At 40.0% G+C, this 23,796-nt stretch overlaps 2 protein-coding genes and 2 long non-coding RNA genes across 11 annotated transcripts; 2 read left to right on the top strand and 2 right to left on the bottom strand.

The window, feature by feature from the left end:
* Positions 1 to 1,047: 1,047 nt before the first annotated feature.
* On the bottom strand, positions 1,048 to 7,376 carry LOC121090932 (alpha-1-antitrypsin-like). The gene is made up of 5 exons (XM_040599803.1): positions 7,179 to 7,376; positions 4,889 to 5,558; positions 3,113 to 3,383; positions 2,322 to 2,469; positions 1,048 to 1,320 (listed from the first exon to the last, which is right to left on the bottom strand). Exons 2-5 carry the CDS (start codon positions 5,544 to 5,546, stop codon positions 1,129 to 1,131), a joined length of 1,269 nt encoding a protein of 422 aa, XP_040455737.1. The 5' UTR covers positions 5,547 to 5,558; positions 7,179 to 7,376; the 3' UTR covers positions 1,048 to 1,128.
* On the top strand, positions 3,390 to 18,664 carry LOC121090933. 6 transcript variants are annotated; one of them, XR_005828775.1, is made up of 4 exons: positions 5,565 to 5,659; positions 6,211 to 6,317; positions 10,379 to 10,469; positions 16,816 to 18,664. It is a non-coding gene; the product is annotated as an uncharacterized LOC121090933 (long non-coding RNA). The 6 variants fall into 6 exon arrangements; XR_005828772.1 differs by having other exon boundaries at positions 9,619 to 10,469; XR_005828774.1 differs by lacking the exon at positions 10,379 to 10,469.
* On the bottom strand, positions 18,218 to 23,455 carry LOC121090930 (alpha-1-antitrypsin-like). Of its 3 annotated transcripts, none has more exons than XM_040599801.1 (5): positions 23,339 to 23,455; positions 21,823 to 22,512; positions 21,061 to 21,331; positions 20,177 to 20,324; positions 18,218 to 19,464 (listed from the first exon to the last, which is right to left on the bottom strand). In XM_040599801.1, exons 2-5 carry the CDS (start codon positions 22,493 to 22,495, stop codon positions 19,258 to 19,260), a joined length of 1,299 nt encoding a protein of 432 aa, XP_040455735.1. In that variant the 5' UTR covers positions 22,496 to 22,512; positions 23,339 to 23,455; the 3' UTR covers positions 18,218 to 19,257. The 3 variants fall into 3 exon arrangements, with proteins under 3 accessions (XP_040455735.1, XP_040455736.1, XP_040455734.1); XM_040599802.1 differs by having other exon boundaries at positions 20,255 to 20,324; XM_040599800.1 differs by lacking the exon at positions 23,339 to 23,455 and having other exon boundaries at positions 21,823 to 22,657.
* LOC121090934 lies at positions 19,471 to 23,796 on the top strand. The gene is made up of 2 exons (XR_005828778.1): positions 19,471 to 19,754; positions 23,613 to 23,796. It is a non-coding gene; the product is annotated as an uncharacterized LOC121090934 (long non-coding RNA).

The raw sequence follows: 23,796 nt of genomic DNA, 5'->3' as shown, positions 1-23,796 counted from the left end.
GGTTCAACACTAGCTCTCCTTCTGCAGCAGTCAACCTGACCAGCCTGGAGTTTAGGATGCTGCAGCTATGGGATTGTCTGCCTGCAGGAAAGGAAGGGGTCTGAAGATGAATATTCCTGAATATCCTGTACCCAAGGCAAATGCTCTAACCACACAGACTGGTGTGGGCAGGTAACAGTTGGAGAGGTTGGACTCTACAGGGTAGCTCCTTCTTGGGTACTAATTACTTTATTAGCAAATTGACCTCTTAATCCCATAGACTCAAATCTGATTAAAAAAATTAAACTCCTACCACTAACCCAGTATATTTAAAGAAATTGAATGAGGTTCAACATACTGAGAAAGGTCTGGGTGTTTTTAACCCAAGTCTATGCAGCTGTACCCCTGAGCAGTGTTAAATACATCTATCACTGCTAAACATCTGTTGTTGATCCCACAGGATGGAACAGGGAAGGAGTCAGGCTGACACCACACCAGACTGGCTGTGTTTCTGTCAGCATGTATTCCTTTTCTTGGTGCTCCAGATTCTCACAAGTGCCAAGCCTTGACTGGATTTTGACACTGTTTTGAATCCATAAGGCTGTGTTAGGAGAGAGACGTCAGTTTGACACAGATATCCTCAGAGGTAAAAAATCATTTTGTCCATCAATGACATCCACGTGGAAGAGAAGAACTAAGATCCTTGAGTGGCCTGCATTTGTATTTTACATTTCCACATGTCAGCCCTTCAGCACCAGGACCCAGTGAGAGCTGGCACCAGCTGGAGCAAAACTCACCATTTGCTTTCCTTCCTACCCACAAGTCAGGAGTGGCCTCTTCATTCAGCCGTTACTTAAAATGTTTTAAACTGGTTCTTTCAGCTGGATAGTTGTTTTTCAAAGCTGTTGTACAATGGTATTTAAAAGGCTGATTTATAAAACTCTTCCTAATTCACTAATAGGTGTATCTCAGTGTTTACTTTCTACTGGAGAATGAAGTAAAAACAGTGGTTTTAAGAATGACCACACTCTTGCCTTATTTCTTTGGAAAAAGAAAATTGTTAGTAACTGTTTTGATAGAATTTTAATCACATTGAACGACAATTGCATGAGGAATCAATTCAAATCAATAAGATCAGCCACTGACCAGTCATTTTTCAGTTGGGTTTACAATTTTTCCCATGAAGAGGATGCTTTGAGTATATTGATCAACAATCAACAGCAAAAATGGACGGTTGAATTTAACAACGGGAGGAACAGAATGAGGAAGAAAATCTGTGCCAGTGACTGCTGCAGCCTCTGTGCCATTCTCATGAATCTTCAGCAGGGCCTTGTGAGCAGCCTACAAAAAAATATAGCAAGAATTAATGTTTGTAGAGGACAGAGTGTGAAATTATTCAAATTAACACTAAGTTAATTCAGCTACTGCCTTTCACAAAAATTCCTGGTAGGCCAGGAACCAGGAAGAAGGCTACTATAGCCCATGGTGGGTTTTTTTCAGCAGTGTTGTCTTAATAAGCAAGTATTCTCACATTCAGTGTTCCTCACAGCATGTGTATCCAACACAGACCTTAGCAACTGCACACCTTGTGGAATGAATTGGAAGTAGAGTGTTCAAGCAAATTCACAAGGAATGACAGTTTCAGAGGAAAAGGAAGTTGGGCGCCAGAACTGCTTTGTCTGTATCCCTCATAGCACATGCATTACAGTTTAGCCAGTAGAAATCCAACCTTGACACCAAATTTTTTGTTAAATTATTGCTGGCCATTTTTAATCTTTTTGTTTTACAAGCACCAAAATAGTAATTACAATAACGTTGTAATTACTGCTTTCAGAATGGCTGTAAGAATGCTAGCCCTTTCTCTTCACTTTATCTGCTTCTCTTCACATTATTTTCAGTAAATGGGATGTTTTCCTCAAGTCTGGTCAATCTTACATGATTAGCACTCATGAGGACCTTCAACAGCAATAGAAGTTTTAAAATCCTTTAAAATTATAGAATGCACATGTTAGAAAAAAAGGACATATTTTCTGCTAGATATGCAAGGCATCCCCAACACAGATATCCGTGGACACTTCTTTTTGCATGCAGAAACTGGGCTGTGTTTAGTTCCTGGGACTTACGCTACACCCCTCCCAACCTTTGCCTCTCAGACAGAAGACAGTACCCTTATCTACAGATCTTGGAGACATGGAGAGACTTAAAGTCACTTTATCAGCTAAATGTTCTAGTTCAGACTATCAGCCAGCCCTAGTAATAAGTAAAATTTCACAACATAGCTTAGGGCAAGACAACTGGGTATTGAGGAATCCACAGACCATTGTTTCTGCTGACAAACTTACTTTTGAAACCTTCACATCAGGCTTTCCTGTGATTCCAGACAGATCAGCCTGGTCAGAAAACACATCAGTTACACCCAGACTCATTAACATCTTCTTTAAGTCGTAGGTGCCTGAAATTGATATTTTTGGCATATGCACTTCTATCCTCCTGTTAATTCAAAATAAAATTATGGCAGTTAATGCAATGAAAACATGCCTCGGATTGGAGACTCCCAACTTGCTGGTAGTTCTTCTGTGCTAAAATGTTAGTCTTTTCATCTGAAAAACATCTGGCAACAAAAAGAAGATGGGAAGATGATGATTCTGAAGGATGAGAAAGTACGGAATGAGAAAGGTATCAGCTGGGCTTTCTTGTCTGATTCTGCAACAGAGTCACTTGATGGGACAGAAAGCAGTGGTGGTGCTGGCATTTGGTGGACTAAGTGTGCAGTCTCTTTCTAGCCCTGAAGGTTTTTCTTTTGGAATCCACACCCCATTCCCTCTTGAGGTATCTGATTTCTGTGTTGCAGTATTAACCCTCTTAGCATATTGTGCTTAAGACAAAGGAGGTTCTTAACACCAACTAGAAAATGTGTGTGGAGAAACAAAATTTCTCAGCTCACAGATGTCTTCCCTTATCACAAGGCAATGATGATTCTAATATTTGCTGAAGGTATCAAATCATTTGATCTGTCCCTTTATACCTGTTCCATGGCTATCTCCAATCAATAGCAAAGGCCAGTAACTGATCATAATATTCAGACTTTGGATTCTGACTGCCTTCATGCGTCGGATTAGAATTCTATATTTACCTTTTTTCAAGTGATTTTTCCCATTTAGACACAATATCTTTTGTCAGGGCATCTTCCAACTGCTGCATTTTTCCTTCATTGGGCAGGATAAACAATGCTGCAACATCTCCCTTGTAAGGAATCTGCACCACCTTGCAAGACAGCTTCCTGTCAGAGTATGTTTTGTAAAATCCATCTCGAGTCATCATCCTTACTTCAACTGAGGTGTTTGCATTCACACGGAAATAGTCCTTGTGAGTCCCCTTAATATTGAAAGGATTTTCCCAGTAGGCTTAAACCAGAAAGAGAAAGCATGCAATAGAATGCTTATTTCAGGGGGGATATATTAATATAGTCCAAACTAATGTACATCAGATAAACCCACATCTGAAGATTTACACTTAGACTTGAAGATCAAAGATATTACAGGTTTATTAAAGAACTTGTGCCCTGTTATCTTTGCTGTACTGTGTTCAGTAACGACTAAATATCCAAGTTAAATTTTGTATGGGCTTGTACAACACCTTTCTCAGTCAGACAGATTAAATGAAGTAACTTCATCATATTACCTTAAATTTTATTTGAAGAAAATGAAAGCTGACCAGGATCCAGTGAGTTAATATCTGGTTTTAGATTATTGCTTGTAAAGCCAGTTCCACAGCAGATGTCTGGCTTTTAAAAGGTACCATGTTAAGCTCCTTTTATGCTTTTTCATGTGTTCTTCATCTTGTAGCACTAAGGAAAAGCTTACATGCAAGAGCAACCTGAACTTTTGGGCCTTATCATAACTGCGTTATGAGAAATGGAATAGGGCTTCAGGGCTTTAATCTTCAAAATGGTATTCTCTTGATATTTATTCAACTGAACTTTCTATGATATTTTATTTTGTATTAAATCTGGTCATTCACTGAACATGTACACAGGGATCACAGCTTTCTCCATTCTGTAAGTATGTTCTTGTTTATAATGTTGAATAGAAATAAAATAAAATAGATTAATAAATAATGGAATGTAAATTCCACAGTACTCTGACAACTTTATAAGTCTGAGCTTTCCTTCCTGCCACCCCAGCAAAAAAAAAAATACACTCTGGTGTCATAAAGAAATGCCTCAGAGTAAAGCATCTGAGACTAGGATACCTGAGACTAGGGCACCCAAATTTAATGAAGTACTTAAAATCTATTTTGCTGGTAGTACACCTATTTCCAAACATGTCTTTCTGGGTGGTAAATTCCATGTATGTCCTGCATGCTGCTAGAAATGGATATAACATCTAAGAGGAAGTTAATCATTACCAAAGTAATGCATTCACAAGAACCTCTTGGAATGTGTATAACGTGAAGACAAGCTATAGAACGTTTGGTCTCCAACTCTAGAGGTACCTACCCATTTAATAGGCATGGACTGTAAGTAAATTAAAGTTTTGAGCAATTTTTCTTAATCTCCATATTTGAAATTTATTTTTTTACTTTATACAGCAGGTGAAAACGTAATTTTTGAAATAATTAGAAAAAAACTGACAAATTCACAAATGCATAAATCTGTTGTGCTCTTGCAATTCCCTAGAACTTGAAGACTGCACATAGATGAACTTTTGTGCTTAGAAGCCTAAACATATGCTAGAAAAATTTAGATGTTGAAGGGGTTTCAAAGCGTAAGCACTTTAAATGTTTCTTATCATAAAAGCCTAATCTTAGCATTGGCCTTTCTTTTAAAAACAATTCAGAAATAATCTGGAGTATTTGTTTTAGTGCAGGTGAAACTGAGGAACTGCAGTAAAACATCTATGTAACATACCTTTGAAATAAATGTAGCTAACAATCACCACTAGAGTGTTTGGATCCAGGTCTTTAAGTATTTCATTTATATTTCCATGGGTTTGGTTCTTTATATGATCATTGACCTCTTTTTTAGCTTCAGTGGAATTCTGGAAGTTAACAGAAACAACTTTTCCTTTGTATTGCTTTTTCATGTCCTTCAGGAATGTTTTCAGTGGCTTCAGGTGTTTGTCGATGAATAGGGTGTTCCCCATGCTCAGCTGTACCTGGCTGTCAGGGCGATTCAGCAACAGGAGGAGATGATGAAAGCCGTTGTGTATCTCCTCCTCCTGGGTGTTGGTGACATTAAAGGCCAGCCCTTCCAGCACCTGAGCCTGGCTAGTGGCTCTGGACCCCAGAGCCAGCAAGGCAAAGGCAGTGGAGATGCTGACTGGGGAAAAGAAAATGTTTTTTCTGGGTTCTTGTGTGGTTGCTTGCCTGTAAAACTGGAAGGCAAAGTCTGTGTTGCTGGGGATTATCCGTTGGCAGGACTTAAGGGAATCCCCCTCATGGAGGTGCTGCTTCTGGGGGTCAGTTGCCTTGGGCTTGCTGTTGTGGTGGTCAGTCTGGGTCAGGCTGGGGACAGTGAGGTGAAACATGGCCACTAGCAAGCACAGCGGGAGGGTGGTCTTCATCATCCTTTGCAGCTACTGTGTGGACAAAGAATGAAATGGGTTTGGATGCTGAAGATCAGCTGTGTCTACATCTCATCTTTTATTTCTATCTGCTACTATCTTCAACAGCTAAACAGGTAATCGTTGTTATCCATAACCTGCTTCTTTTACTGTCTAAGTGGTTTTAAAATCCTTGTGCTTCTGAGTTTGTCTGCAATTCCTATCCATTGTTGCCTACCCCAGTTCTGTTTTACTGTTTTTTACAAGTTACTGGAGAAAGAAACACATGGAGAAAGAAACATGTGAGTATTAAAGAAAAATAAGAGTGAGAGGGGGAGAACAGTGAAAAGTCTTTGTGTGTGTGTCTCTGTGCAAATCCTTTTATGGTGAGGCAGCACATCAGGAACATCTCTTAATTCTTTTGTGTTTATCTCTAAGATCTCTCTGGGTTATTATGCTATTAGTGATTGAATGAGGTTTACGTCAAATGACAGTGTTATGTCAAAGGGAAACAATACTACTTTTGAGTGCTGCAATCTTGTATTCTTTCTCTCATCTCTGACTCATTTTAACATACAAGGTGAATAATCACAAGAGAGCTGGTAATACTTTTCTGCTTCAATACCTGATTAGATCAGAACATGTTGCTTTATTTTAAACAACCACTCATGCGAAACGTGTCTTCCAGATGGATTCCTCCCCTAATTCCGGTCTGGGAGGGAGAGGTCATTAGTGTGGGCTTGGCCCCTCCTGTCTTTCCAAACTCTGTGTCATCAGGAAGTCACCTCTCATAAGGTAAATGGGCCCATGGCCAGAGTAGCGCCATAAACCTGGATCATGACATCTTGCCGGGTATTTTTGCTTGCTTGTTTGTTTATTGCTTTCACTTTCACCAGTTAGACTAAAAACATGTTGGGATGATTTGTAGTGTCTAAGATATGTAACTTATCATAAAACAGGTGAGAGTTATACTGATGACTAGAAAAGCAGCTCCAAATAGCTGTCATTTAATGTCCTACTTGAAGCTCCAGGGAAGATCACATGAGTTACCTGCTCACCCCCCAGTGGATGACAAAGGCACTCCGACAGGTTCAGCAGAGCAGATGAGATGTTTATTGGGATTTCTCCCACCCTGTATCAGCACACTGACAACTAAGATTTGGTGAGAAGGAGCCAGCTTGCCCTTCCACATCTTTACTTTGTGACATCTGAGTAAATTGGGGCTTACAGAGAAGGCTGGTATAGCAAAATGAATTTGTGAATCCTGTCTGGACTGTGCTGGTATAAATCAGCCAGCTCATTCACTTCAGTTTAAGTTATCTGGTTGTAAGCTTTAGGGAACATAGGTAATGATAAAAAATGTCTTACATTTGGGAAGTCAGACTACTTCCCCCCTTGTTAATGAAACAGGTTTCTTCTAGATGTGAAAGAGCTATTTGGGATAGATATTCAGCAGACCACAGTCATGCTCTGTGGAGCTGCTATAACGTATCCCCAGAATCTGCTATGCAATATTTCTTGAAATTAAGCTCTGCTGTCATCTGAGTGCTTAGAAACCAGATTTCATGCTCAAAAGCGGATGTGCTTCATGACTCACTAGCTAAGTGCCTTACAGCTGCATCAAAATTGTTAAGGTAAAGAAAACTGGGTACTTACTTTACATTCAGAAGGGTCCTGCTCTCGTATGGGTTGTGCTGTTTCTTGCTGCCTTACTCATACTGCTGTTTTCCTCTGTTAAACATTATGTGGCTTCAAATACCTATTTCACAAAGGACAAAGCTGAATATTGATGAAGCTAGTTTTCTTGGACACTGTATGCGTATGTCCACATCACTCCAAACAGAGAACAAAGACCACGGGGCCCAGCTGGTCAGTAGAGGGGAGTGTTGTGTATCAAAGGATGTGTAACTCCTAAGCAAATATTTATTGAAAATGAGATTTTGGTGCCAAGGGCAGCTACTTTTCCCTATACACTTCCTGAGGTAGAGATAACCGTTCACCTAGAGACACACAGTTTTGCCCAGCACTAAGCTCTGAAGGGGTCAGGGTGAGGGAGCTGCAGAGTACTGCTTGGGCTTAGCTATGTTACCCAACCTACTGGACTCCACTTAAGGGTCAACATCTTATCTTTTATTTCTACACAGTAGAGACCCTATTGGTCACTACTCAGAAGGCAATGAATCCTCTTATCCTCATTAATAACATGGATACTTCATTCATTTGTGTAAGAATGGTGAATTTTAGCTGGATATTGAACAGTAATCTTGCAATCTTTCAGACACAGTGTCTTCTCACAAGCTAGTAATTCTCTCTGTCAAGGAGCACCCAATATATCAAGACCTGAAAAGTCTTAGTATAGATTTTAGTACTTGAAAAAGCTGCATAAAATGTGTGCCATCACTGTGAGTGCCCAAATACAATACTGAACAAATGCAACTGTTGTAACATATAAATAGTAAATCAAGACACAGTCCCAAATCCCTCAAAGAATAGCAAACAAGATAGTAACCCAATAATATTAACCAGTAACAAATCAAGGCAGTCTCAAACAACAAGCCTCAGCCATCTTGTAGAGGTGTATTTTAAATTTCCTGGGATTTTTCCAAAGGAAGATAAGTGCTGTGAAGCTAGCTGACAAGCCTTCGTGGCTGGATGAATTGTTTAGATGCATGTTTTGATCAGCCAGTCAGGAAAATGCCTTCTCAGTCCCTCTATGCCTCTGCTGCACCTTGCAGGACTTGTTAACGTCTGCTTAGGGAGGGGTGGCGCAATCCCCTCCGTAAGTAAAACAGTGTAAGCATGGCTGTTCCTAGTTCCCAGCTGTGCTGCTTTCAGGGGCAGTTCTTTAGCTACTGGGATCCATGCCACTGGTAGGGGAGCTAGGTTCCCTGCACAGTATCTACAGCCTCGGTGTTTCCCCGCCCCTCCCTCAGAATACAGCTGAACTCTACATGCTTGTTTTAGGTATAGCCAGAACTTGCTGTTAAGTACTTTAGTTTTGAATTTGTATTTTTTCTTACTAGAGTACTAGTTGCTTCTGTGCCCTGGAGTGCTTGTGTAGGTCCGGTAAGGCTTGATGGAGCACACTGTTCTCTTTTTGCCAGGCACAAACCCAGTGCATATGAATTAAAATAATGCATAAGCTGGAATGTATGATTGCACAAATGCAGACTTTCAGGAAAAAGAGTGAGATGCTCACAGTGCCCCAAGACAGGCAGGTTGTTGGCTGTTCTGTGCTACTTCTTTAGTCATACAACTGAGCAGCGTTAAGCATTTACACTTCTGTTAAACATTACAAGGATTAAAACAAAATTATCTGAGGACACAGATAAACGCTGATGTAGCCATGCAGAGCAGGTAGAAGTCAGTGATTGCAGGGCCAGCTGGCTTTCATGTTTGCTGTCCCTAAACATGCATAACTGCCAAAGTCAAACACTTCGGAGAGAAGAGGTCCATGACCATGAGCAGCTGTTCTACCAGACAGAGCTTCCTAGGTTATTGCTAGCTAATGACACAAGTGCTGAAACATCTCCTGAGGTGTGTTATGGCCTGCCTTGGGGTTTTAGTTTCCTAAATCATGTGGCTCGGACACCTGCTACAATATGTTAAACCAAGCTAACTTTGTTCTATGAAAAGCAGAACAGAAGGGGTAATTAACATTCAGCTTGGATTTTTCCCCCCAAATGAACTTAGCATTGGTTCAGAAAGAGTCCCACACTCAAGAGGCTTTGTTTGAGCCTCTGAGTTGAATTGAGATTTAGTCACAGAAGAGTGTGAGATTTAGTCACCCAGAAGAGGAAGCCTGGGCAGTAGAGTCCACTGTGCAGCTGCACAGTCAGCTGAAGAGGAAGGTAGCAGGAGCAAGACTCAGTGTTGTAAAGAAGAGTTATGTGCAAGGGTTGGGGGTAATTCTGGATTCCCTGCACGACTCTGAGTTGAACCAAAGCATGCTTCAGTTAAGTGAGAAAACTGGTAGAGACACAAATGCAGATGTTTTTGCTGTTTAGACATTCATCTGTATTATTCTGTTGTTGAAAATCAGTGTGTCTTGATTTTGAAACTCTTTCAAAATATGCCTCTTTGATTTAATTATCAGTGTTCTTGGTGGCTCGAAGAAGTGGTCCATTGTCCTACTAGGGAGATCAGCAGAGATTCTGCAAGCCAACAGCTGGTCTACCACAGGGCCTGCTTCTGGAGAGAGTAACCTGCACAACGTACCTACACTGCTGCTTTGATTTACACCTTAGTTTATTCCTGAACATGTGACTGTACTCATACTATTTTACTCCAGTTGTCTTTGGTATGAACTGCTGAGCTCCTTTCATCAGCAAATGCTCAGCAAAAATTGCAACCTTAGGCAGCCCCAGCCGTGCTCTGCTGAATGCAATGACCACCCTAAGCATCACTGTATATAAACATTTTCTTGGGCTGTTACATAACTCTTGTTATTTTGGCCCCTCTGAAAGAAAAGCAAAACAAACAATGGCAATGTCTCAAGGCAGCAGAATGTCGGCTTTAGCTGAGGGAAGATTCAGACCAAGGGCTTGCAGAGCAGACACGGCCACCCCATTCCGGAAGACCTGTAATATCCACATTACATATCACATACCTGGTACAGCTGGTCCATGGCTGTCTTCATGTCCCATCTACAAAGACAGTATACATGTTTGCAAAATTCACCAGTGCTTACCCCAGCACCAAACTCTAGCTGAAAGGATGCAGTTATTGTGTGTGTGGGGGAGGGGCAGGTTCTGGAGCAATGGTCAGTGTTGTGTTGAAGAGCCTATCTAGAATATGTCTTGAAGATGTATGTGGCTGCAGTGAAATGTGCCCATAAACTTCCATTTTTGCAATAGGACTATAAGGTCTGCCCATCCCTGGCCTTCAAGTCAGCAGGGAAGGAGGCTGCAAGGAAGACAAGCCACACTTAGCCTGGTGGTGGTTCATGTAAGAACCTTCCCTGCATTTATTTTTCTACAAAATATTTGTCTTAGATCTGTTATTCTATTTGACAGATCCTGCATGCTCATTTATACTGTAGGTTGAAATTAATGAGACCTCTAAGTCAGGAGCTTGTTACTCTAATGAGTCTTCAACATAGTGATTTGTATAATTTTAGAGGTAAACATATGCATTTCAAACAATGACTATGGAAGTTACAGATGATGAATGGTATCATCAAATTATCCAGAGGGAACATAGATCTATGATTGTCGTTGAGTCTAGATAGAAATGGTATTCACATGTCAGTCAAACATAATACAGCAGGAGTTCAGTTCCTGACTGCAATTAAAATCATTACTTTTGGATAACAAATTTCATATTTCATAGTTCTAACATCTATTCAAGATTTTCCTTAGTTTTCTTTTAATAGATACCCATGTAAAAAGCACTCCCAACTACAGAAGTGCAGTGAGAAACACAACTCTGTTATAGGGATGTACAAAATGGTTGTGTTATAATTTTCATACTGCAAAGCCTTGAAGATAACTTTTCAGCTCTAAAACCTCAGTAAAGAAAGGATATAATCCCATTTTATTTCATTCATTAAACCATCAAAAGTTTCCTGTACATATATAGTATTTATTGATTCAGAGAAAACCTGTAGAATTTACGTATTTGATAGTTTTTTCTGTGTCATGTGGAAAGCAAACTTCTTACACCAGAATGGCTGGGAAGAGATTTTCTAAATCCATGTTTTTGAACCAAAATGAAAGTGCCTTAATAATCATCTGTACTTCACGCTTACATTTAGCAGGTGCTTGATATTTGCTGGCCAAGTAATTTTTTTATCCAGGAGCCCTGCTGTGACTTACAAAGTGCAATTTTAAAACTCCCGCTTTGAAAACTCTAATTATGGTAGTGGAAAGTTTGTCCGTGGAAAAGTCTTCCTGGTGCTAAGTAGCTGTAATTTAACCTTTTTTTTCTGAGTAGTAATGATTGGCTTAAAAAAAACTTTTTAAAATCAGCAGCTTAAAATCCTGTTAAGCATACAAACACAGGTTCTGGATGCAACTGAAATGTCTCTTGCTGGCTTGCTTCATTTTTCTCTTTAGCACATTTGCTAAAGAAACAATTTTGCTCTTAGCTGTAATATAAACACAGTTCATGTGCCGGGTTACTCTCATCTGATGTGTTTATACTTTTATGGGAGACAACCATGTTGGGTTTTGTAACTGATATTAAAGACAGTTCTAACTTCACGTTTTCACTCAGTTAGGGCTGTAAGAATTGGTGATTTTCTGCGAACAGTTACACAGTGGATGTTCAATGAGCCATGCCTAACAAAGTAATAAGGTTTAATTAGCCCAACCTAATCTGACAGCTTGCTGCTGGCACACTATCTGTTAGTACAGCTGGCTAGTGATGCATGTATGAATGTGAAAGAAAGATCACTCCTTGCAAGTTTTCTTTGCCCTTCAAGTATTGTGTGGTTAAATTCTTGCCATTTTAAGTTCTCTTTGCATAGAAACTTTGCCTCCTTCTGTCCAATTTAAAACTACGTCACAGTTAATAAGTTAACATGCTCTTTATTTTGAGTTTTGATAGAGGATGTTTTCAAGCTAAACATTGGCAATGCCTATACAAAACTCATACTCTAGACATTTGGTCATGTCAAACATTTGGATCATCCAGGAAACCACAATTCATGTGGCAAAGCCCTTAACACTATGGTATCTCCAACATGCACCATTCCATCAGGGTGCAAGAGCCTGCACAGAGCTAGGCTTCTCAAGGCAGCATTAAGCCTGCACAGAGATAGTCACAGGTTTAAGTTTACAGCATCTTTTTTTTATACTTTAAACATTAACCCTTTTCTTTTCTTCACATGTTGATATTCATAGAACAAGTGCAAGATTAGAAAATTCCCTTACGTGGATTTCCAAACCCAAAAATCTAAGACAAAGTGTCCTCACTGTTTGCTGTAATGAGTTTAACCTACAGTCACAATCAGTGACGAATGCTGTATAGTGAGAGGACAAGAACTGAACTTATATTCAGCAGCCCTGTGCTTTCCTGTGCTTCCCACCAAAATCCAGCAGGGCTTTGTGAACATCCTGCAAAGAAAGGGGACAAAATCCATAGGAATGGGAATTGGACAGCAGAAGTGTGAAGGGAGGTCCCTGATGCAGTGACTCCCTGTCGTGAATACATCTGAAGAAAACTAGCCCAGGAGCTGGAAAGACACACACACACACACCCCGCCCCGGAGAGCATCACAAACACAGTAGAAATGCTCAAAGGAGAGAATAAAAAGTTCTCGTTACTTTCCTTTGTCATGGTCTGCTTGTAAAGCTTATGTGAAGTCAGCGTTACTGGTGCCTACCTTGAGATAAGCCAGGTTTCAACTATGTTCCTGCTTTCCAGGATATGTTTATGTAATTTACAGCTCTGCAGCTGTACTGTTTACTGGGGTGACCAGTCAGTGAAACCTACAGTGGACTTCTTTGCTGTCTGTACCTAATCACACAGTGGATTTCTTGTTTGCTGGCTGTCACTTACAGGATAGTACGGAATGGCATTGACAACTAAGTAAGAAAGCGTGATGAAAATTATTTCTTTTCATAGAGGAAAATTATCTTTCCATAGAATACCATCAATATTTCTTAGAGTGGTTAATTTTATGCTAGTTTAGATCTGTGATTGAGCTCAAAGACCAACATGCAATGAGAAAAAGGGGGTTTAATTAGCGTTTTTGAAGTAGTTTCTAAAGAAAGACTGGAACACCCATTAAATCCACAGAATGCCAAAAATAATTCCTCATTTTTGCCCACAGAAATGAGATACAAGGCTTAGGTCTCAGTGGTTAGTTCTACGTTGCCAAACTCCATGAATACTGAAGTGTTTAGAGAGGCTGTTTTCCCCTTAAACTTCTCGTGACCTTTCATGACGTTTCCCCACCCAAATCCCACCTCCATCCAAAGCACACAGGTCACATCCAACTGGAGTGCTTTGGAAAGAAAACAAGAGCTGGATTTCTTGGGGCATCAAGGGAAGAACATTTTGGGGATCAATGTCAGTAAAACAGAAACTACATAAACATAGTCTTTACTGTTATAAAATGGAAAGATGTGACATAGCAGACCCCCCTTACAGCCTCTGAACTAATTTGCTCTTTTAATTTTGCTGTGCTGAAGTAAATGAAGATGTGTATCTGTCTTCATTTGTATAGTGACAGAACTACAGAAAGGATTTTTTTTTTTTTTAAAGAAGCAAGAATTGCAACTATGGGTGTTTACCCCAAATTTGGTTTTGTCCTCCTCTTTTTTTTTCTTATTTTCTTTTTAGTGACGAAAGTGAATTATTTCTTTAAGGAGCCTCCACGTTTTATACTATTCAAAAACTGGCCAAAAAGTGAGTCACCTCAGATTGGAATGGCTCTGAGTTTCATCTATGATTCATAGGACTTTACTGAATTAGTTGGATGCAAATAGGTCTAAACTAAACACTGGGTTTAACTCCACTGTACCAGATCTACAAAATCAAAAAGAGAGAGGTAATCATCACCTCATTGAGCTTGGCAGGGAGCAGTCTTGAGCAGATACTAAGGTGGCAATTGCTGGCAGTTTATATATATATATTTTATGTCTCAAAAGAGAAACTCCATTTGCTGATGTGTAAAACTGCTGTGCAGGGCGAGCCCCACCTACTTCCAAAATAAGGAAGGAGGAGTAAGAAGTGATTGTGTCACATCAGCTGCCAGCTCCTATACATGAGCTTGCCTTGGAGAAAGAAGGTCAGGAAGCCTGCCCCAGAGACTCAAAGATATGCAAATGCCAGAGCCAAAAGCTTAAACCCAAAACTTTATATATACCATACAGTACATAAATCAGACAATGCAAGTGTCGCATAAAAATGGCACAAGTGTGGAAAGTTAACAGAAAGGCAGAATCTTTATCCTGAGTGTTTTAAAAGCTTTTAAAGCTTTAAGTTTTAAAGCTTTAAGGACCTTATGTGGTCAGCATGTGAGTGGTGAACCCCCACCAACTTTTGGATTCCAAGAATAGAGAAGCAACTGTGCAGTTGCACTAGCATGGGTCTGAGCCTGGGCTCGGTGACTAAACAACACCAAGCTGATGGAGGTGAAAAGTCTGGCATTAAATCTTTTCCTCTACAACCATTTCCTTTGATTCTCTTTCCATTGGCATCACTTTCTGGCTTGTTTATGCCGAAAGCTTTAACATCTGCTAATTAAGTTCCAGTCAAGCCTTAGAAAGGCTCTAAGTCTACGTTGCATGATGGCCTGCCCAAATAGATGGGCTAATGAGCCCCAGCATATAGACAGGCTGCTCTCACTTCCCAGCTTCCCTACCTCATGGCAGCTGCAAGAGGGACCTCAACTTGTGTCTCTGCCTTTCACAGCACAACGTAGACATCTTGACCACCTTGGTAATTTCCCTCTCCCTCCCACCTGCTCCCTATGGGCTTTAGCCTTTTTTCAGGAGAGAGTCATGCTTTTCAAGACAGGACATGTTTCTTCACAGAACTTCCAAGAACATTTCTATTTTCTCAACATTTTGCAAGAGCAGCTATTTTCCTAGTCCTTGATTTGCAGAGTGGTGCTTCTCTTTACCACCACTGTCAAAACCACCCTTTTACAGAGGTAAAATAAGAAACTGTGCCATAAATAACACTGGTAACACAGGCTCCAATATGAATGTTATCTCATGTTCACACCACTTACAAGATGCCCCTTTAGCCAAGGTGTCATCTGCTCTTTGTTCTATCGCTTGCACTCCACATGGCATAAGGCAACTGGGTAAGAAGGTAAAAATAGTCCTGGAGGATGTAAATCAGCTTCTGAGTAAGGTCTTTTCCTTTTTCTCTTTTTTCAATGTAGGCATCTGGTGGTTTAATTTCTTTTAAAGGTATTGTGATAAAAGTCCAAGATGTATTTTTCAATTAACTCATAACAAACACTTGCAGGTCCATTTAAACATTTTTTTAAAGTACTGCCCAGTAATATCTGTTAATTACTAATTGTATGACAATTGCTAGACTGTCTGAATACACAAATTATGACATCTGACTTTGAGAAATTGGACACCCCCAACTGATGGGTCTGTAACATGAATGGCACTATTTTCCTGCAGGGATAACAATTTTCCCATTCAGATAACAATGTGGGTGTGCTGATCGATGATGAGCACCAGGAAAGGTATGCTGTCATTAAGGGGAGACTCTTTCCTCACCATCCCTGAAGTATCGTTGGGTCAGTCCTCACCAGAACTTTACAAACCTTCCTAAAATTTGTCTTTGTCATTACATCCTAAGCTTGATATGCAGAAAGAACAGTATCATACACTACAAGAATGTAAGAGGTCAGTCAGTATGAAGACAATGCTAATAAGGTGTGACTATTTAGTAGTTACACATTAGAAAACAGATTAAGAGGTGATTACTTTGCAAAGGACCTAAATTATGGTATGATTCTATGATATCTCCTGTTTGATAATGACACATTGACATCAGAACTACATGCCTCGGTTTGGTCAGGAGTTTTTTCTCATTGCTCAGCCTGTGCCTTTTACCGTTGCCAAAATATGGGTTCTTATTTGTGCTTATGTTTTACAGAGGTTAGTAGGTCTTTCCAGCAGAATACACAATTTGCTTTTCAGCCCATAACCTTTAAAGCTGTGGCTTATGTTATACACTTTTAGTTTCTTTCTAGCAGATGGTGCACAGCTCTAGGAACAATGACAGACGTGCACATTGGTGCTAACCACTGTCTGTTTGAAATATGTTATTTTCTTGAATTAATTTAAACATATTATTCCCCTGTCTGCCCCTCCACCCGTATACACTGCTTATTTTTGTTTGTTCCTTCTTTTATGATCTTTAGTACTACTCAGAATTGCAGCTAGTTTTCTTCAAATGTCACAGTGTTTGTAGGTAAGAATTAAATCTATACCCACCAGGGGTTAACCCTGGTTTCTGAGCTCCTTACTTATGCTTTTAGACTTTGTTTCACTTCTCTAGACAACTCCTTCCTAGTTATCACAACAAATACACAGAGTACCGCTCTTCCCGCAGTGCTTATTTTCCTTTGCTCCTTATTTCAGAGAGCTGCTCAGGTTGTGCTGTTGCAAAACTTCTGCTGTGCTGGCAAGTCTTCTTCTATGGCTGTTGACCTAAAACAGCCTTTACAGAAGACTACTTTCAGCCATACCATCATGGGTTTCTCCTAGGGTCCACACAGGCAGTGCTGAGGCTGCAGCTCCTGCATGTGCACAGTTGCATGCACTCCCACATCACATTTGTGTGTAGGCTTCCTTCACGCTTTTTCCCTCAGGTGGTTCATCAGGCCAGCTCCATCTTCCAGCAGTGTCACTGCATTGAAGTGGTACACCACAGTGCTTGCACACAGCAGCAGAAACTCTTGACTAACTAGGAGGAAAGTCCTTTGTTGCACTGAGGCTTCTTGGTCACAAAATTCACAGTCAACGAGCAAACCAAGAAACAAAAGTCCAGGAAAGAAGACACAATAAACCAGCAGATTGAATGAACACTGTCCTGAACAAACCATGCCTGCACTGTATCCAGTGAGTACCTTAAGGCTGACAGTTTGTGGGGGTGAGGTGTGTGCAATCCTTCTGTACTCATTATTTACCACACAAATTTGCTTTCTGCTGCACATTTGCGGTGATGGGCTCTCCCTGATTTTTGTCAAAATAGAAAGGAAATGGAAGCAAGACGTATATATAAGGTCCCTGCTCCCATTTGAAGGTGAGTCCCTACCAACATGATATTTTTTGGTTCTTAATTCAGCTTGATTTTTCTCTAGCCACTTTCAAATAAGTTAAGCAACAAAGTTACCTCTCAAAGTGAGATCTGATTGGCAAAATATCTTTTAGGTATCTTTTTCCTACGAACAAACAAAGACTATTGATCTGAGGTCCGTGAGGAACAACAAACACAGTCTCTGTATTCACCTACAGAGACATTTGCCATTGCACAGCTGGACTTTGGCATGCCATCCTGAACTAGCCCTGAGATTTGCCAAGAACTTTTAAATGATCTTCTATAGAATCAGTTTATCTGTATTACACCAAACCCAAGCCCTTGTTATGTTTAGAGGTATGAAACCAACTGTTTGTTACTAAATATTGAACAGGCTAAACACAGTTTTGAGTAAAAAACTTTTGTCACTGGTTTACATGAAGAGCACTTTGAGAGTGAATGTCATGTTACGTGGCTGGCAGATAGACATGGAAAGTTTCTTATATTCCTTATTAGTATACTTACAGCTACAATTTACTAATATTGATAGCATAGTTTACCGTCAAAGAGAATAAAGATCCCCAAACCAATCAAGATAATTATATTTTAGAAATATGCACAATAATTTTATTTTTTTCACAGACGTTTTAAGACAGTGAAGTCTAAAAAGTTGCTATTTATATTTTACTTTTTTCTACCAGTTTGAGATATTCTATAGCAAAAGATTTAATCAGTCTGTAATTTAAGCACTTTCATTTTCTTTCTGTATTTTAATAAGACATGCTAATGATGGTGATTTATTACATTAAAGAAAAAATAATTTAAATATTTACTGATTTGTGTTTCTTTCCTTTCATAACCATGCAACTATCTAGTGTAGCTGGTATGTTAAAATCCTATCAGTTGAGTCACTGTAAAACAACACAAGAGCAATAAGTTAGACTCAAGAAATTGTAAATGAAAAGGTACAAATGTCAATTCACAGTATATTTTTACTCTATAATCCACTGCTAACATTTAGAAAGGTGACTTCTCAAGTATTACCTACATTTTGTAAGTTTGTCTATGACAGTTTAATGCATGTTAAAAGTCGCTAGAAAAGCTCTGCTGTTCTTACTGAGGAAATACAAACTCTCTGAAGTTACAGTTTTTCATTCCTCTGCTTTTCTACCACAGTCTGACAAGTCTAGCTGGAAAGTGTGATAGTGAAGGCAGTGTCAGCAGAAGAAAAGAAAAATGATGGTGACAACAAATCCATGAAAAGGAAATTGGTGCTGTGTTATGGATGGCTCCACCATACTTTTATCTCAGGGCGCTGGCAGCAATAGCTATATTAGCAAAGTAAAACAGAGTCTTTTTGTTGGTATGGCTTCCTTCCTTGGCAGAATAAACATTATTTGTAAATCAAATTTTGAGGAGGGCTTCCACTGAGGAGGAGGCAGGAGGAGGCAAGTTAAAACAGCTGCACTCATCAACCCTTTACAGTGGTATGTCCTCCAGCGTCCCAGTCACTGACCCTGCAGCTTCATATCATACTTGGTTAAAAACCAAAGTTTTTAATGGAAATTCTCTTCAATATTAAGGGAATCTGCATTTAAGACTGATCATCAAAGGTTAGTGGATTAAATAACACTTAACACCTTGCACCTCTTTTTCCCCCTTTCACTTCTCCTGCTCTTTCATACACACACTGAGTGTACAGCAATAGCTACATCATCTGGAGACTTTGAACCATCTCAAATATCCCATGGGAGCATGTCAGGAAGGGCTTCTTACAAAACCGGTGAAAAGTGACTTGTATTTCATTAACACTACAAGCTATACCTGGCTGTAGACTGGGGGAAATACCAGTGACTTTGGGACAAGGTAAAATAGTTTTTGTGTTTTAAGGGATTAATAATGTATATAAGGATAATGGTTGAAAGAGGAGCACTAGTATGTAGTGGTAGACACACACAAACGTTTTGCTGGATCACAGGAATTTAGCCAGAGATGTGCATGTCCTCAATGTCAATCAGTTATTTTTCAGAGGGTTTACAATTTTCCCTATGAAGAGGATGGTGCGGGTGTATTTATCCAGAATCACCAGGAGAAAGGGCCTGTTGAATCTGACTCGAGGCGGCTGAGGAAAATCACCAGATCTCCAGGTAATATCCTTCACTGTGGCCCCCGCTGCTTCAGTGCCATTCTCGTGAACATTCAGCATGGCTCTGTGGATCACCTGCAAGGACACAAAGCAAAACGGCTTCCAACTGACAACCCAGCAAGACGACCGCAGCCTGCCACCCTCCTCGTTCTTGCCAAAGGGAGCCCTGGCAAGGGCAAGACCTGGCAGCACCAGCCTCTGGGAAGGTCATCACCAGCCGTTCCTCTTCCCACTGCAGCAGCAGCAGCCATCAGACCACTCCTGCTAGCCCTCTTTGCTGCGTGTGCAGCGACTAACCCTCAAGGAGCAGAGAGCCAAAGAGCACTCAAGATAACTGATGGCATGAAACCCTGGAAGCAAACCTGGTAATTTAGCCTAGACTTAGTTTTGCCTTTGGCAACTTCATGTATTATTGTGAATTTACCCTATCATCTAGCTGAAAAAAATAACTCTGAGAGCACTAGAAGGGCAGGAATAACAGCCTTTTGCCCTCTGCAGGCAGAATTAGAGGAGATTTTACCAAAGCTAATGTGCTACCTTTAGATAATTTTGTCTAATAGCCAAAAGAGCATTTAATTATATGTATGCCTCCTTCCTCGACCTCGAACCATGTATGTATAAGCCCTTGTAAGCATGTTTGGCTTCAGGTTTAGGAAAGACAGGGCTTGCTTTGCCTCCAGACTGGCACATGTTGGTTGAGTGATACTGCAAAGAGGCTGGGATAAGCTTTTCATGTTCCTGGGAAAAGACAAATACTGTGGTTGCCGTGTTTCATGGGCTGACTTACTTTTGAAACCATCAGTCCAGACTCCTCAGTAATCCCTGACAGATCCGCTTGTGGGGTGAATAGATCAATCATACCCACTTGTCTGACTATCTTTTTCACATCATAGGTACCAGAAATAGAAAATTTTGGAATGTGCAGATGTATTTTTCTGTAACAAATAAAACAAATAGGGACAAATTGTCATCTAGGTAACACTCTTCAATGGCATCAATATAGTGACACTTCACATTTATTTTTCTAAATGTTAAAAGTCTGCTCTCAGGGTTCACATAGCACTTCTGATCAGGTTAGCTATCTAATGAGGAGTGATGGAGCATGATGACCCCATGTTACCCTCTGTCTCCAGGGTGGGGTTCAAGGAGTGGGGTGGAAGACACAACTATACCAACTCTGTGGCAAACAGAGCTACTATTGCCAAGCAACATATTTTTTTCTCCAAAAGATAATAGCTAGCTGTCCTAAGGCTGTTTGTATATACACAGGGCCTGGGCCACCACAGAAATAGCTGTAGTAAAGCTGAATATAGAAAATTTTCTCATTTAAATACAATGCCCTTAACACCCTAACACCCAATAGCTACTCCACTGTGGTTTCACAGTGTCTGTATGAAACAAGGATCTGTTAACTTCATCATGGTGCTAAGCAACTTGTGGTTGAGCCAGGAACTTAACATGAGATGTATCCCAAATTCAATGCCCTATTTGTTCACTACCCATGTCTCTTTTCAATGTTCCAACTAAGAAAAGGCAAGTCCTGCACAGAGAGGGACCATTAAGTGAACAGAGTTCAGCAAAATTTTACCTGGCCTTTAATGTTTTTTCTTGGTGAAATAAACACTACTAATCTACAACATGGTCACCTCTCACCTTAGCAAAAACACTTACCGTTCTTGGAGGAACTTTTGCCATTTAGATACAGTCTTTTTCAAGAGAGCATCTTCCACCTGCTTCATCTTCCCTTCATCAGGCAAAATAAATAATGCTGCGGCATTTCCATTGTAAGGTATCTGAACCAGCCAACAGGACAGCTCTTCATCAAAGTAAGTTCTGTAGTAACCCTTCCGGTACATCATGTCAACTTTTACAGATGTCTTTGGATCCACAAAAAAATCCTCCTTTTTTGTATATGAAGTACTGAAAGGTTTCTCCCAATGGGCTTATGAGAAAAAGAAAAATAATTCAGTGGTATACAAGTAGGAATGGTCATGGTGAACAAAAGAGGATGTAGTGCCACAGCCTTCCTTTGATTAGAGCAAGTATCTTTTTGAAGTTACTGCATCCTCAGGTATTACAGCATTGCAGCGTTTTTTTTTTTATTATTTTTTTTTATTTTATTTCAGGTGCTTAAAGAAAATTACAGACAAATACTGAAAACACCATTTCTCAATAGAGAATGTCTATAATCACATTAAAGAATTTGCCAAACTCAACAAAGATATTTGTTAAAAAACGCAGGCTTTCGCTCAACCAACTGAGAACACATTTATACTGACAACAGATATACATGGGTTTATATCAATATTTTCTAGATACTGAACATGGTATCCTCCATTTAAAATATTTAAACTATAGTTTCTTTCTCTTAAGTTTTTATTCCCTGCAATAAGCATCTAAGTTACAGCCTTGGCACCCTTTGATATTTCTTACCTTTAAAGAAGACATAGTTAACAAGAATGATCGCAGTGAGAGGATCAAGATTTTCCACTAGCTTAACAATTTTCCCATTTGTCTTTTCCTCAATATAATTGTTGATCTGATTCTCAGCGCCAGAGGAGTTGTTAAAGTCAGTAGAAAAGACTTCAGATTCATAAAAGCTTTTGACATCATCCAAGAACTTCTGTAGTGGTTTTAGCGTCTCTTCTATAAAAAGGGCATTACCCAGGCTCAGCTGGAGCTCGCTGTCTGAGCGGTTCAGCATGTGGAGGAGTTGGCAAAAACCTTCATGTATTTCCTGCTCCTGAATCTTTTTCAGGTCAAAGGCAAGCCCTTCCAGAATCTGTGTCAGTGTCGCTGACTTAGCACCAAGTGCCAGCATTGCAAAGGAAGCAGAGATGCTTATGGGTGAAAAGAAAATATTTTGATCGGTTGATTCAGATGTGACCAGCTTGTAAAATGAAAATGCAAAGTCAGCATTGCTGGAAGTTAGTTTGACAAAGGTTTTGTTCTTAACTGGATAAACTCCTTCCCCATGAGAACTGCGTCCTGGGTAACGTGCCCCTTTAGGACCATCCTGCTTATTGCGGTAGTGAGGATGCTGATGACACTGGGAAACAGTATACAAACCAGCCAGCAATAAACACAAGGAGAAGATGGGCTTCATTTTCCTTTTAACTGTTTCTGGAAAAGAGATAGACATACAAAACATGGCATGGAAATTAATTTCTTCGGGCTGTGTTCTCCAGCCAAGTAAAATGAGGCTCTCAGAGCACACCTGTTCTCCAAAATCCCACACTTCTATATTTTGCATTCCTAATGGATGCCAGTGATCCTCAGAAAGAATATGCCTCCTGATACACTATTTGTATAACCAAGTACTCTCAAAAGAAGTAATTTTGACCATATAAACTTTTAAAAAATAGGGTCGGACTGAATCTTTTAAAATTTGCAAATAACTGGAAGCTTATTGCCTTCTCTCCAGAGGAAGTAGAAGTTGATTTTGTACTCAGTACTGCAGGGTGGCTACTGCAGCCCTGCTAGTCTTCCTCAATTCATCAAGTAATTAAAGAATTAAATTTGAATTAAACAAATATGTGATATAAACACAGACCATACTATATAGGACCAAAATTACAAAATACTTTTACAGTTTCTTCAGAGTTGGGTTTTGTTGTGTCTTCAAACATATCTTTGACCAGTTCTTCAAAGTTGGATCCAAATATTGGATCACTGTGGTAGCAAGATCTATAAGCATCTCTATCGTTTCCGAAACAAATTTTCAGTTAATTATGTGAAGTATCTTCACTAGCAGCCAGTTCTTGCTGGCTTTTGGCATGGTTTTTTGTTTGTTTTTTTTTGTTTGTTTTGTTTTGTTTTGTTTTTTTTTGGTTTGGGGTTTTTTTTGCATAACACGTATATCCTTCTGCTTACATGTGAAAAGGCAACAACATAATCCCCCAAAATGAAATGTCCAAACAATCCAAGGGAAAACTAAGAGGGTACTTACAGTGCTACAAAAAGGATCTTGCTGCGTCCATCTGGCCTTGTCTGCTCATTCTTCTCTTCAGTACCATTGAACAGGATTAAGCAGAGCACACTCGTTAATCATTAATTAGTTCAAATAAAAATTACCAGTGAGGATGCACAGCAAGCAGTAGTAACACTAGATGTTCTGGACAGTTTGTCCAACCCAGACACAAGCTAAAGGGGCTGGGTGCTGGGGCTGTGGGTGAGAGGGAGTGGAGCAGGGACTGTATCTCCTACTGCTTCCATTCTTGCAGGTTGACATGAGAAGCATGCTGCTGTGGGTGGTTGCCAGGAGAGCCATAGCCATATCCTTTGTGACTGGAGCTGAACGCTGTGACTTCACATGAAGGCTACTCCTTGCCTGGGTCTGGCCCTGGGGACAAAGCCACCAGCACAGCTCACCAGGGAGCACAGCCTCCCTACCAGACCATCCTCTTA

Source organism: Falco naumanni, chromosome 7 (assembly GCF_017639655.2).
Source record: "Falco naumanni isolate bFalNau1 chromosome 7, bFalNau1.pat, whole genome shotgun sequence".
In the NCBI taxonomy this organism is placed as follows: domain Eukaryota; kingdom Metazoa; phylum Chordata; class Aves; order Falconiformes; family Falconidae; genus Falco; species Falco naumanni.
Note: the sequence above shows the minus strand (reverse complement) of the source record. Positions and strands in the feature narration are given on the sequence as shown.